A 14368-nucleotide genomic window follows, 5' to 3' on the forward strand; every position below is an offset into this window, starting at 1 on the left:
TCTTGGCAATCCAGCTATAGTTTTGGACATTTAAAACAAGAGGTGGAATGGGATCAACATAACCAAATTCTTGAGGAAATTAGGAGTTTCTACCCAACAGCACTGAATTCAGTTTTTACCCTGTGACCATAACCATTTCCGATAGTTATGAATTAAAAAGCTGTTGTCTCTGATAATGTACATTACACCACTTGTTTTTTTAAAAGTCTGCAGACACTGTGTCACTACAAGTCACGGCTAGAGTCAGGATATCATTTAGAAGTTGCACAGTTATTGGTTCAGGATGAAAAGAGAGCTTCGTCATTAAGAGATCATAACTGCAGGCAGAGGGATTGAAAAAGATCTTTAAAAACCAAAACAGTATACTACTAGAGTGCATTTAAAATAGGTGACCAGCAGCTTGCCATCAATAAGCCAGACAAAGGCTAATTAAAAATATTGAAAAGTTCATAATACTTGAAGGCCAGACTTCTTATGGTGAGAAGAAAATGCCACTTAGTTCTGCTGAAAGCAGAAACCAAATTCTATTGAGTCAACATTTCAGAGTCTCAGGCAGTTCATTTTGGCTACAAAAATCTCCATTAGATAAAAACTTACAAGTCATTTAAAAGACTGGACTATCGTGTTTGTGTTGGAGACCTGTGTGTCAGCACTGCCTGCAGAGCCCCTACTTCCCTCAGCTCCATCGGACAATCCACTGCTAATCACTAGTCACTTGTGTGTGGAATCCCCACAGGCTTGATGAGGGAAGATTGTGGGTATGTCTATACTGATTCCGCTGGGCTGGGCTCCACGGATTGACACAACGGGATCGACTGGATACTCCCGGAAGTGCTCTCCATTCGATGCAGTAACACCACCCCCCGGAAAAGAGTAACGCTGCATCGACCAAAAGGCATCTCCCGTTGGCGCAGCGCAGTGAAGACGTTGCGGTAAGGGAGCATAATTAAGTCGATGAGAGATACACATCCTACGGTACATAGCTTGGTATCTCCCATTGACACGGCACAGCAGTGTAGACCAGGCCTGTGTATGGAATGTGTCTATACTCCTGTACTGATTCAGATCCCTGCAAGATGGGAGGGCAAAATGCCACTGCATCTTATCTGCATGCGTGTTCAGCACCCAGAGCAATGGGGTCCCAATCCTTGAAACCTTCAGGTGCTACCATTGAAAATAAAAATAAATAGAAGTGGCACTCCCACTTTCCATATTTCCATTTTGGTACTTTCCCAGTTCTCTTCCCTCTGCCTACTGAGAGTATTGGGAGAACTTGGGCTACAGATACTGTCAATAGCAATCATTCATTGGATAGATCAATACCTTGTTTTGCAAAGTACCTTTTTGTTACCTCACACTATTAGTCAGCAATACTACTTTGAGAACTGTGTTGCCTCACCCAACTGCCTTATAGGAATTCATCTGCTAACAAAGACCAGAACAAAACGTTTTGCAACCCTCTTCCACACATGCACATCTCCTCCCTACTGAAAACGACTGGTTTTCAGCTAAGTTAATTGACAGCAGTGGTTTGGATCAGCAAAAACCAGTCAGTGTAAAATTAAAATAAAATGGCAGACTACCTCTCTAAGTGGGATGAGAACATTGCAGCACCCACTTTCTTTGCTGGCAAAACAGATATAGCTGTCTGAAGTATACATCCTTCCCGCTGTGTGACAGCGATTAAATGGAGTCCACAGAGAACAGTCAGCAACTTCATGTAGCTTCTCCTTCCCCGGCAGTCTGAAGAAGGCTCGAAAGAACTCCTTCTGTGCTCTGGCTTCGAGATCCCTTGTAAACAGAAAAAGGGGGACAGAGGGAGGAAATCAAAGATCTCGGAACCTAAACATCTGAGCTTCTTTTCCAAATGCAACATTAAAAAAGAAATAATCATTAAAAATAAGTCATGTGTAGAGTACAACTGCTACACACAGCAATCTTGCTAACCATTTCTTTATATGTGGATTACTTAGAGCAATGGGAAAAACCCTTTCCGTCACTGTAAGAAATGTCTAAGCTACCGCAGCACAGCTGTAGTGTTGTAGCTGTGTCGCTGTAATGCCTGTAGTGTAGGCGTGGCCTGAGGCAAAACTTGGGTTTAGGTCAAGTGTCACAAACAGGAGCTACCGACTTCTGGCCTACACTCATACACTGAGCCTACTCCACTCAAAATTTGCTAAATGTTGCAACTTCTGCCCCCTTACCCTCAGAAGGAATCTTCAGGCCACGTCTACACTAAAAAGCTCAAGTCGACCTGCATTAGGCAGATTTACAGCCAAAGTAATAACTGTGGTGGTGCGTGTCCACACTACCCTCCTTGGATGAGTGGGGCCCTTCCACAGACCTAAGAGGGGCAGTGTGGGAGCTCTGTGGCAGCTCCCTACCGGGAGCCCACCTACCCCACAGGCTCTTGGACTCCCGATGGGCTGCCCACACCTCTCAGCTCCTCATTCCCTGCTCGGAGTGGGGAGAAGTCGTCTGGAGCTTCTGCCTCTCTTCTCCTCCTAGCCTCCTCCCAGCTGGGAGCTGGGCAGCCTTGTCAATTTCATGGCTCCAGAACAGAGCCATGAAATTGACAAGACAACCAACATTCCCAGCCAGGAGTGGGGTCCTTTTTCATCTCTTCTTCCAGTCGGGAACAGGGTCCAGCCACCCAGCTCTCCAGGGGAGAAAGGGGCACAGGGACAGCTGGGCTCTCGCTTCCAGCTTTCTTGCCATGAAACTGACAAAAGAGCTAACATCCACAGTAAGTAACAGTGTCTATACAGACCCTGCGTCACGCTAACTACACTGACATAAGCCCTGTGCCTCTTGTGGAGGTGGAGTTATGTCGGTGTAGTAGGGCACTTCCATCAGTGGGACAAGGCTGTAGTGTAGACCCTGACATAATTACATCGACGTAAGCTGAGTTATGTTGATCTAACCGTGTAGTGTAGACCAGGCCCAAGACCTTGTCTTCACTTCCCCCTTATTAAGGCCTAGAGACCATTGTTGTGTATGTCAGACTGCTGAAAATCCCCATGGGAAAGAAGACACCCCTGTGCACCTCTGCTGACACAACCTACAAAATTCACGATTGAAATAAAGCATAATTGATCTCTCTCTGTATACATATGGCTCTCTTCATGTCATAGTGACAACTCTTGTCAAACTACTGCAACTAATCCCTCCACCATTCAATACAATTACACCTAGCACAGTGAATGTAGCTGGAGTGCATGCAGATAAATGCTGGGATTCAAATCTGTAGACCCCAACCCAAACAACAGTGGATGCTCTTTGTCCTTCCTCATGTCTACTTATTGTATACCTCTAGATTTTTAAGGCCAGAAGAGACCATTTGATCGTCTAGCTTAATCTCATGTATAACACAGGCCAGAGAATATAATCCAGTTACTCCTGTATTGAGCCTAGTATATGTGATGGACTAAAGCTCCCAGTCTTGATTTGAAGAGATGAAGAATCTACCACTTCTCTTGATAGTTTAACCTTTGCACCCTCCTTACAGTGGTTCTTGCCATCTCTGGGAGGTGGGAGAGGGGCAGCACAGTTAAGATTGCATTGCAGGGGTGGTCCATATTACTTAATTTAGTATTTCCTGGTTTCTAGAAGTTTAGCTGCTCTCCACATTCTGGAAGGGCACAAGCCACCACCAGGCAACCTTCACTATGCATTAATGAAGTTTTTAGGCATTTAATTTCCATAGTTTAAAAAAAAAAAAAAAATCTCAGCACCACTGTGTGCCATAGCCCAGCAGTACCCGTCCAGTGCCTCTAGCTCCTTGGCAATGATTATCTTGGCACAGAACGCATTGGCTCCATATTAGTCCCTTCACTGTCCCTGAATCCTCTCCCATCTCTCTGCCTGTACACCAGGGCTGGTTCTCCCTCTTTCACACCGAAAAGAAGGTGTTGGCATAGGACTCACAAATTGAGGAGCTGGAAAGAGGATTCAGGGACTAGCATGCAGTGGTTGGGAACATGTTTTGAAGAGGGGGAGGAAGAGACATTGGGGGTGCATGGATGTAGGTGGCTTTGAGGGACAGATGAACTTCTCCAGCACTCCACACTGTGCAGCTCTGACACCCTTATTTTCTTGCCATTCTTTCCTTCACCGCTTTGACATCCCCCACATTTCCCTTCTCTGCTTTGACACGCCCCCCCATTTCCCTCCAACTGTTCAGACTCCCCCATGACTGTTCCAACACTCCTTCTATCATGATCCTGGCTCTGAACACCCCCACTTGTAAGGCCTGAGGTCCTTCTCTGCAGCCACAACTGGGAAAAATGGGGGGTGCCTAAATTAACCAGGTTATGCCTTGAGCCCACAGAAGAGTGAAGGCGTGGTGCCCTAGAGTGAGCAGGTAACACCCCCCCCAACCGCTCCAAGCTCCCACACATACACTCCTACTGTATTGTGCACCCCTATACACTGGCTGCAACCCCTTCCTTGGCAGTCGGTTTTTCTGGTAAGTTTGGAGGGGTCACAGGGAGGTGAGAATGTGGTGGGGCTGTGAAGAAGGTGTGTATCAGCTGGAGGCAGAGAGGGGTGAGGAAAGTGGAGATGCTGAGTCCCTACCCCAAATGTAGGCTGAGTTTACGGGGAAGGGGTCTATACATCTGTCTGCATCGGGAGGCTCAGGGAGTCGTGAAGGGGCTCGCTGATCTCAAGATGGCAATGGCAGCTGAATGAGATTCACATGGCCTGAAATAATACCTCTAAGCCATGTGAACTAGAGCTAAGAGAATAATTGATTTCTTTGGTTTTGGTGCTTGGTGGCCTCTTCCCCAAATATTGGTCTTGGGCAAACCTTCAAGAAGGGAGAGAGCAAAGAATGTGTAGAAGAAACATTCTCTGACAACGACCAATTGGTAGGTCTTGTACTCACGCTGCATGGGTGCAGCTCAGGTTCAGTGACCGCAAGCAGGTTACCCTGAGCACCTAGTTATTGTGACTAGACTGCCTGCAAACATTCTGGCTTCAACCGAGCTCTAAGCTTGCTGCATAATGCACATTTCACCGTTTTAGGCACATCAGTTTGGCACATGCCCATCTGGATTTACAAACTGTGTCCTTCAGTCTATCTCCTGTGAGGCAGTGGATGCCATGCGTTAGGTGGGATAAATCCTGGGTGGTTGAGATCAGTTTGAGGAGGATTAGAGTAATGGTTTGAGCCCCAGGTGTGTGGAAAATATGTAGGAACCAGGTGATTTTATAAAATGTTGGCTTTTTTAGGGTGATTGTGATCTCTAGAATTCTTTGCTCAAATGACCCCAGGTTTGGACAACTAACCCTCTCTCATCTCCATGAAGCATAAGAAATTTCAAGACCATCTTAGTCATCATGTGGATTGTAGAGCACTTAGAAAGGTCGTCTTTTAAACAGTAAGCAACTCTCAGCTATAAGCACAGTAAAGCTGTCACTTTGCTACAGTATACTTTAATACAACAATTCCCAAAGCATAAGAACTGATAGCATCAGGAGGGAACTTACCTTCTCAGCACAATAACTGGAGAAAACAACCTTATATAGAATGGACTGTAGATGTTATCATTAACACTCCGCTGTGTTGTGCAGAAGTGGAAAATATTTTTGTGCTGAGCTAAGAGAAGCATATCCTGATCCAGCTTAGTCACAATAGCAGATCTTTGCATGTACTTGCATGCACTTGTTCGAGTTTCTTTTGCTATGGAAATTTAGATCTCAAGAACGCTTTTGTCTTGCTTTGTAAATAATGCTTCTCTGTATTCTTTTTAATAAAATGGAACCCTTTTGTCTGTTTTCCTTGGATAACTTTCTTAATGAAGATAATGGGTCAGAAACACTGGTCAAATCCATTTGGTCATTTCTATTGTTTACTAGCTGTAAAGATTCCTTTCCCCTTTTCCAACTTGTTCCCAGCTCTGTCTCCTCACTTCATAGGGCTTCATTTTTTCTACAGTCAAACATTCAATAAAAAGGGAAGTTGGGTTATTTATTGAAACAGATTCTATACTATAGCCTTTATTCCGAAGTAACCCAAAGAGAGGGAAGCCTGCTGTTCCTTGGCTTGCCAAAGCATAGCAGTGGGGAACTCCACACTCCATAGGTCAGCCCATGCTTTGCCTTTCTTCTGTGGAACAAAACTTCCCCCCCCACCCCCCTTAGGTGAGTTTTGTTGGAAAAACTCATTCACAGTAAAGAGAATAAAAATGGACAGAAGGGGGAGAATGTACTTGAAAACCTTTGGTGCCTTCTGGGTGCCCAAACCCAAAACTGCTTCCCTGAATGGCAAGTTCTAGCTGTTACATCCTTTACCCTTTCTCCTTTCCCCTGCACCTTCAGTGCACTTTTACATTTACGGTACAAAACCCTATGGCACATGGGACAGGTTCAATTAATTTGTGTTTCTCTTTCTTAACAGGTAGTAACATTATTTTTAGGTTACTTGTCCAGAGTGATCAAGTGTTAATTTCTTTCTACTTAGAAGTTGCCACCTTTACCTCTCTGAGCAGTGGTAGCTAGGTTGACAAAAGAATTCTTCCATCGGCCTAGCAGTATCTACACTGGGGTTAGGTTGGCTTAACTATGGAGCTCAGAGCTACATGAACCTAACTTAGTAAAGAGGATGTGTTAGGCTGTCCTACAGTGCTCACACGCTCTGTTCCCCAAGTGTTCTGTAGCAACTGTTACTGGGTCAATTGCTAGTATGTGGGGCAGTGCTTAAAGGGGGCAGAGTTAAATTTGCATTGCAGGGGTTGAGGGTACCTTAACTTTGGATTTCCTGATTTTTGGAAGTTTAGCCACCACTTTCCACATTAGGGATAGGCATGAGGCAACCTTAACTATGTATTAATGAAGTTTTGGGGCATTTAAATTGCATGAGTTTGAGAAAGTATTACATGGTGCGTGCAGTCTCTGTGTATTTAGAGATTATATAGCTATGTATATGCACTCCCCCACTACATAACTGTGTTTACACACACACACACACACACACACACACACACACCATAAATGTTCATTCAGAGCTGTAATCTGAACAACTATTCCTTGGAATTTAACAAAGACCACTTTGATGCCTGGAACATTAGGATCCTTATCCACAAAGGAAAAGGCAGCACTAGCTGAACCCATTTTAAAATCAGGCTTTGGCTAACACGGGCTCCCTGTGCCCTGCTTTAGCGTAAACCAGAGAAGTGCCTTGGAACCAGTTTTCTAGATGTGATCTTTACTGTTCCCCTTCTTCAAAACACGTTCCCCAAAAACAAACAAACAAACAGAGTTCCACCCTGCATTGTGGGCAGCGTAGGGACAAGTATCAAATGTCAATACTAGTAAGATGTGAGTTCAGGAATATGCAATACTTTGCCTCTGAGCAACGCGCACAAGCCTGAGCTTCTCACACTGAGAGGAGTGTTCATGCGATTAAGAAGTGCTGTGCCTTGTCTCCTACAAACCTGACTTCTGAGCATTTATAAAATGTTACAGACAGGATCCAAGAAAAATGCTGAAAATCTTAAACTGGCTATGTTTAACACTGGCTGTCAAACACTGCTTTGCATATTTTCATCCCTCTCCCCTAAACTCTGGTTGAATGCTGCATGGCCACTATGAATATGGCATAATGGTGCTCAATACCTGGTTTAGAAGGTGAGTACAACATGCATTAGAACTAGACGATGAGCATACTTTCAGTAGGGGTTGAATATAGTGGCCTCTCTATACCAAAAGAACAAGTGTTTCTGAATACTCCTTTTGTCTTTTTTTTTGGTGGGGGAGAGGGAAGCATGTCTGTGCAAGAGAGCATCATCATTCCCATTTTACAATGGAGAACTGGGATAGAGAGCAATTATGAGATTTGCTCACAGTCCCAGAGGAAATCTGTGACAGAACTGGAAACTGAATCCAAATCTCTCCCAAATCCTAGTCTTATACTTCACAAGAGCAACCTTTCTCCCTCTCAGAAGTCAAATATGGGTGTTCTCTAGTCTAGACACAGATGCATCTTTGAATATACCAGAATTAAAAGGTGGGGGGAGGCGTGTACAGACAATGCTCAGTTAAGAAGGAAATATAATCTGATGCATTTAAGAATTTCATGGAACAGGAAACAAGAAAAAATACTGCTGTAACTTCGGCATCTTGCAATGGCTGATGATGCTCACCAATATCTGCTATATTAAAATAAGAACATTTATGCTTGTTTCCTTTTAAGTTTTTTTTCATCTGACTGGATTTCCGTTACTGCGGAGGAAGGACAGCAACTTATAGCTAGTAAAGTAACAACACTAGACAGATACATATCATGTTTCAGCCAGAACAGGTCTTAAAAGTATCTAAAAATCATATTTTGCCACAATACCCTAACTCATTAGCCTCACCTCTCTTGGAGCTAACAAAAATGTATGTTAAAATATATATAAATTCGCAAAGTAAGTGCTTTCCTTTTGGCATGACGACAAGCACTGCAACACCATGTGAAGGTTTTTTAGGGGAAAAAGAAGGTAACATTATTAGGTCAGATCTACATTAAAAAGTTAAGTCGACCTTGCTACGTTTCTCAGGGGTGTGAAAAATCCAGGCCCCTGCACAACATAGTTAAACTGACCTAAGCCTGAGTGTAGCAAGCATAAGGTCAACGAAAGAATTGCAGCTACCGTCTCTTGGGGAGGTGGATTAACTACAGCAACAGAAGAACCCCTTCCATCACTGTAGTGAGTGTCTACACCACAGATACTCAGACTGAGGCTCAGGAGCTGCAAGTAGCTCTTTAATGGGTCTCCTGCAGCTCTCTGCAGCGCTTGATATTAAAACCCTGTGTGATTTAATTATTAACCAATCGAAGTTAGTAACTAATCAGGCTGCTTTTACTAGATCATTAACCAATTGTAGTTGATAAAATAATAATACTTGATCAGTCATTTTGCTGGGAGAATAATACTGTATCTATCTATATAAAAACCACTAAATATTTCCCATCATACTGTATAAATATGACTATACAGCACTACAGTAAATGAAACAATGGATTCACACTACTGTGGCTTTTTTGGGTAATGTTCATTGCTAATTTGGCTCCTGAACCACTGAGGTCTGAGTGTCACTGGTCTACACTGAAGCTCTACAGTGGCGCAACTGCAGTGCTGCAATGTGCCAATGTAGCAGTTTAAGTATAGACACAGCCTCAGCCTCCTGTCATTAGGAAAGGATGCCAATCCTAACATCTCTGGAATTGCCTATTTTGAATGACTCACGAAGCAGGATCAGACAGTGGCACCGGAGGAGGCCACACCTTCTCCACTATTGCCCTAAAAAAAAGTGCTGAGATAGATGTCAGCTTTGTGGGGCCTGGAAAAGACTGAGAATAAGTGGCAGCACAAGAATGAAATACAGTCAGTACTCACCTAACTGTGGGCTGAGATGAAAACTTATATTAAAAAGAGTCAAAAGTGGAACAGAAGAGCAGAATTCGGCTACCCAAAAAGAAACGCTCTGCATTTCTGCCTCTCAGCAATTGCATGCCCTCATAAATATATCCCAGCAAAACTCAGCATGTAAAATATCTATGACAGTTAAAAAAGGTACCTCTGTAGTTAGTTGCTGAACCATGAAAGGCAACCCTTCAAATGCGATACAGCAAGGATTGAGATCTATGGGCCCATGATATCAGCTGTAAATTTGTCAGTAATAAAAACGGTATTACTCTGGAGACAAGTTGAAATGACTCATCTAAGTTGGTGGACTCAAGCAATGAGGCATGAGCTGTGCTGAAAAAAGGACACTTATAAATTCAAGGTTTATTATTTACAGAGGAGCATGAACAGTGTTTGACAAATTAAGATAAGCTCCCTGTTCTAAAGAACTTGCTCTCTCGGTTATCTTCCCCTTCCAAATAAAAAAGGGGGAATCCAAAGATTCCATTCTGAGTTTCAAAATCCCTCCAGCATTGAAACATGAGTGCAATGTCCTAATCTGCTGGGTCTGCTAAACTCAAGTAACTCCCCTCTTTTCTTCTTGGGATTGGTAGTTCCATATTTATGAATCAACAGGCGACTGAAACAAATAGCATTATTTTCATATGTACCAGTGAGAAGATATGATGACAGTTAAGAAAAATATTCCCCCCAAAGAAGGAGAGGAAAAAAAACCCACCCACCCACACAAAAGTTGTTTTACCTCTTGTTTTCCAGAACAATCAGCAGACTACTCCCCCTCTTTTTTAGCATGGGTTCCCAATTTGCACCTTATTGGATTCTAGGATTATCTTTGTTTCCAGCACAGTGAGTGACTAGTAAGACTGATCTATGATCACCCATGTGTGACCTAAAAGTTACCTTTAACAAGGCTTTTGATTAAAGGAAATAATACACATATGGCTGACAAAACAATTCCTGGACAGTATTTCAATGCTTCAGACTTTCAAAAGTGTTTTCTATACTTCAAAACCAACAAGGGTCATCTTGGCAGGATCTCAGCTTTGTTGAGTCACATTGCCTGTTCATATTCAAAGAACTAAAACAACATGTAGCTACAGAATAAAACATCTAAATGCAATGTTCTCTTGGTAGATAGCTAGATGACATCTTACTTTTAGAGAAAGGTTACTCACTATTTTTCCTTCTTATAGGGTGAGAAGTACTTGAAACGTATAAACTGGGAAGTGTTTGTAGAAGTTTGTCATTTTATTAAAAAAACATTGATATTATGAGCCTCCCTGTCAGAAGCAACAACATGGATGAAAGCAACATTTGTGATGCAAGCTATTTCATCAGTTTCCATTCAGTTTTGACACTGGTTTAACAATCAAAAGAACTTTTTTGCTTTAAATATTTTGCTTCAAGTTCTACGGCTAGATATTCCATCATTACACAACAAGAAAAAGGATTTAAGCCAGTTACAACCCAGAGAAATTATTATCCTCTTCAAACCTTATTGGCATCACATACACTCAATTACATTTCCACGCAGGCAATTTCCTCAATACATTTTTGTCCTATGCACATCCTGAATGAGATGGAAGGAGAAAACCACCCCCGCAAAAAAAGCAGTAAAATAGCATTTTCAAACCCTCACAAAGCAAGAAAATCTAATCTCTTGGTAAAAAAGTTATGTATGTAATAGTGCAGTCATGGCATTGAACTGCATTTGCAATAAATAGCTTTTTTGGTTACCAAATGCCTCAGCTTCACTTTGCTTTTCAGGGCACTTAAATGGCCATTAGTCCATTTGAAATCCAGGTCTATGAACATCATCACTACATTAAGCAGGAAGGAAACTGATTTACTATCTGCTTTAACACAAGGCACCAATATTGCTCGTCACAAATTATGGCCCTGATCTTGCAGCCCCTACACATGTAATTCCATTGAAATTACAGACCTACCCACATGAGTAAAGGATTTCAGGGCTGCGCCCTATATTATTTTTCAACAAGATGACAAGAGACTCTGAAATATCAATGATAATTAAAAGCTTCTATTTTCCATGTGTAGTTTATAAAGGACATAAAGATCTTCCACACAAATGTATCTCATTCTTTCAGATAAATAAATGCATCTTTTAAAAAAGATTGCTATAAACTCCCTGTAACGTAGCGTCCAATCCATCAACAATACTAACTGAGGGGTAAAGGAGTCATTTTTACAATATATGGCCTGGAGTGGACTCATTTAAATAGAAATGCTTTAAATTACTGATTTTAATCATGATTTAAAAATCAGACAGGAAATCATGATTTAAATATCCATTTTAATCTTGTTTTGCATTTATACTTTTTAGTTCTTTTCCTAAAGAAAGATTAATTCTCATTGGTTGGTGCAATTTGGTCCTCTTTTTTGCTAACCAGGATCTATGCACATTTATTTATAGCTTAACATACTTTTATTCAGATGCTTAATTTTTACATCTCCTGTTAGAAAATGGTGAATGACATCTTATTTACTAAATGATTAATTTTTTTACTCATGATTTGTGTCAAGCTGCACTTGGATGCAAACTAGAATTCAGTTGGAATGCACAAAAATAGCATTTTAAAACAGCTGTATTTAATTAGTAAAATGATCTTAAATGTACTGGATACATAAGAAAAATAGTCAGTTTATCAAAATGTGATTTGCATTTAAAACTAATGGATTTATAAACAAAGGAAGTATCTGCAGTTAGTGAATTGAACTAATTGGTTGTTTCTGGTCACCGAGTCCTTCAAGCTTTTAGAACTAGTAAATCTCATTCTCTCATCTCATTCTCATTCATAGTTTGAAAAAAGGAGAAAAGCTTCTTTCTTCCCCTCCTTTTCCAACACTCAATTGGTTTCTCAACTACAAATGAACTACTCTGAACTAGTTGAACAATTTTAAATGAAGAAAATATTCTCTCGAAACCTGCAGAAGAGGTTACTTTTGTCAAAAGCTGGTTTAGAACTTCAACAAATTGCAGTTCCAGTGCTTAACCAGTGACTTCCCCCAGGTCAGTGGTTTGATTTGGCAGCAAACATGTACAGCTTGTCTATTATTTAAATTTAATTGAAATTATTTTAATAGATCATAGTAAATGTAGGCTTTAACATAGATTTTTACATTTAAAATCTTAAATGTTTTTCCAAAAAGAATAACTTACATTTAAGGAAAAATATCAGATTTATTTTTTTAAATCAATTTGTATCCACCCTCATATGGCCTCTTACATTGATTCTGGCATTATTTTATAACACACTTGCATATTTGCTTCCAAGACACAAACAGGAATTATGAGGAGAGAACACAAGGAAAAATTAAGTGAGAACTAGTATTTCCTAAACTATGACAACAACAGCAGGGGGAAAAAAGTTAGTATTAGAAACTCGTTTATCCACTATTCAGATTACAAACTTGCTAAACCATACTACATCAAATTATCAACCAGTCTAGCCACTACCTGTCTAACCTGTGTACAGGAAATGCGATTTCAACATCTTTTGTATCTTCCTTTCTGTTCAAGCTCTCAAGTTACCACTCCCAGCATGTTTAGGTTCAGGAATTCTCTTGCAAGCTATATTTTCTCTCTTTTTTCTTTAAAGGAATAATAATAATAAAAAGGAGGGGAGGGAAAAATCTGTGTGATTATAGGTGTGGGGTGATTTGTGCTCCTGTTACTGGTTCATTAATATACATACTGCTTTTCAAACTCGCTTCAGGACATAATTTGTACTTTGACTCTGTTGACGGCCCTGCAACAGTATTGCAGACATCTGTTAAGTTTAATAATTACATCTGTGGGGGTTGAGGGTGTTAAGCTGGTCTTTCACTTAAGATTTTTAATTCAAGGAGTCTTTTTGCTGGGAAAAGGAGAACTGAAAAAATTATAAATTAGGAATCCCCAGAAAAACCTTGTGTGCAATTTGTATCATAGGTCCTGTGCATTAGTTTCTTTACTTCAAGACATAATAAATGTTTAGTCCAAAAGGTGAGGATTGGAGGATGTTTTTGTTTGGAGGCGGTGGGGAGGGGGTAGAAGAGTGAATGGAAAGCAGAAAGAGGGTTTAGAAATAGAATTCACTCTTCAAAGTAAGAGCGTGCTTGCACACACGATTACCAACACAAAGTTGTTGTTTTTTTAAGCCAGCAACCTCTACAATATTCTTTTAAGCATTTTTTTAAAAATCAGGCCCAAACCTTGTAGCTGTTTCAAGAAACCTCTGGCATCACAGAATAGGAGTATATAATTGTTACTGCTTACTTCCTACATTACTTTAAAGACTGCCCAAAATATATTCTTCAGTGACATAATAGGCAAAATCCTAGCTACAGTGATTTCAGCAGAGCCAAGATTTCACCTATTAAGTATAAATTTAAAATGCTTGGGAAAAATAATAGCGTGTCGGAATCTTCAACTGCTATTAAATCCTATGGCACTATTCACAAAGAGTTTGGAAAAGGGGTTGTAATTTCAGCACCATTGCAGAAATGCCACCAAAACTGAAGCATGTAAATAAGGGAACACAGTTATTGTGCACCTGTATTCTCATCAGCAGAGCCTCTTCTCCCTAACTAGAAACCATTCACAGATCATTCATTTATGTAGCATGAGTGATCTACATGTATGAGGGTGTACACAGTTCTCAATGCAGGGTCCAGGGGCTTGGATGTATAATTGGGAAAACCACAACCTAAACTCCTGGAATGACCCCCCAGAGTAGAAGTATTTGACATGATGATGTCAACATGGGTGTCCTAGGTGAATTCCAATTTTGGTAATTATATTCTGCCCACCTAAAATTCTCTCTGCACTTTCACTTTCCTTAAAAATACATACATACAGTCAGTCAGTGAGTGTGTTGGTACCGGCACAGAATGGCTACCACGTCCCTCCCTAGGAGTCAACTGCATTTCAGTGGTGGGGAAGGAATCCA

At 41.0% G+C, this 14368-nt stretch overlaps 1 protein-coding gene across 2 annotated transcripts in view; it reads right to left on the bottom strand.

Annotated features, from left to right (window-relative positions):
- TBC1D8 (TBC1 domain family member 8) overlaps positions 1-14368 on the bottom strand; it is a 71503-nt gene that overhangs the window by 20374 nt on the left and 36761 nt on the right. For both annotated transcript variants that reach the window (XM_067563569.1, XM_067563568.1), the window contains exon 6: positions 1584-1791. In XM_067563569.1, the coding sequence (XP_067419670.1) occupies positions 1584-1791 (208 nt within the window). The remainder of the gene's footprint in view (positions 1-1583; positions 1792-14368) is intronic.

Source organism: Emydura macquarii, unplaced genomic scaffold, assembly GCF_026122565.2.
Source record: "Emydura macquarii macquarii isolate MOO-44397 ecotype Brisbane River unplaced genomic scaffold, CSIRO-AGI_Emac_v2 contig_2531, whole genome shotgun sequence".
Lineage (NCBI taxonomy): Eukaryota > Metazoa > Chordata > Testudines > Chelidae > Emydura > Emydura macquarii.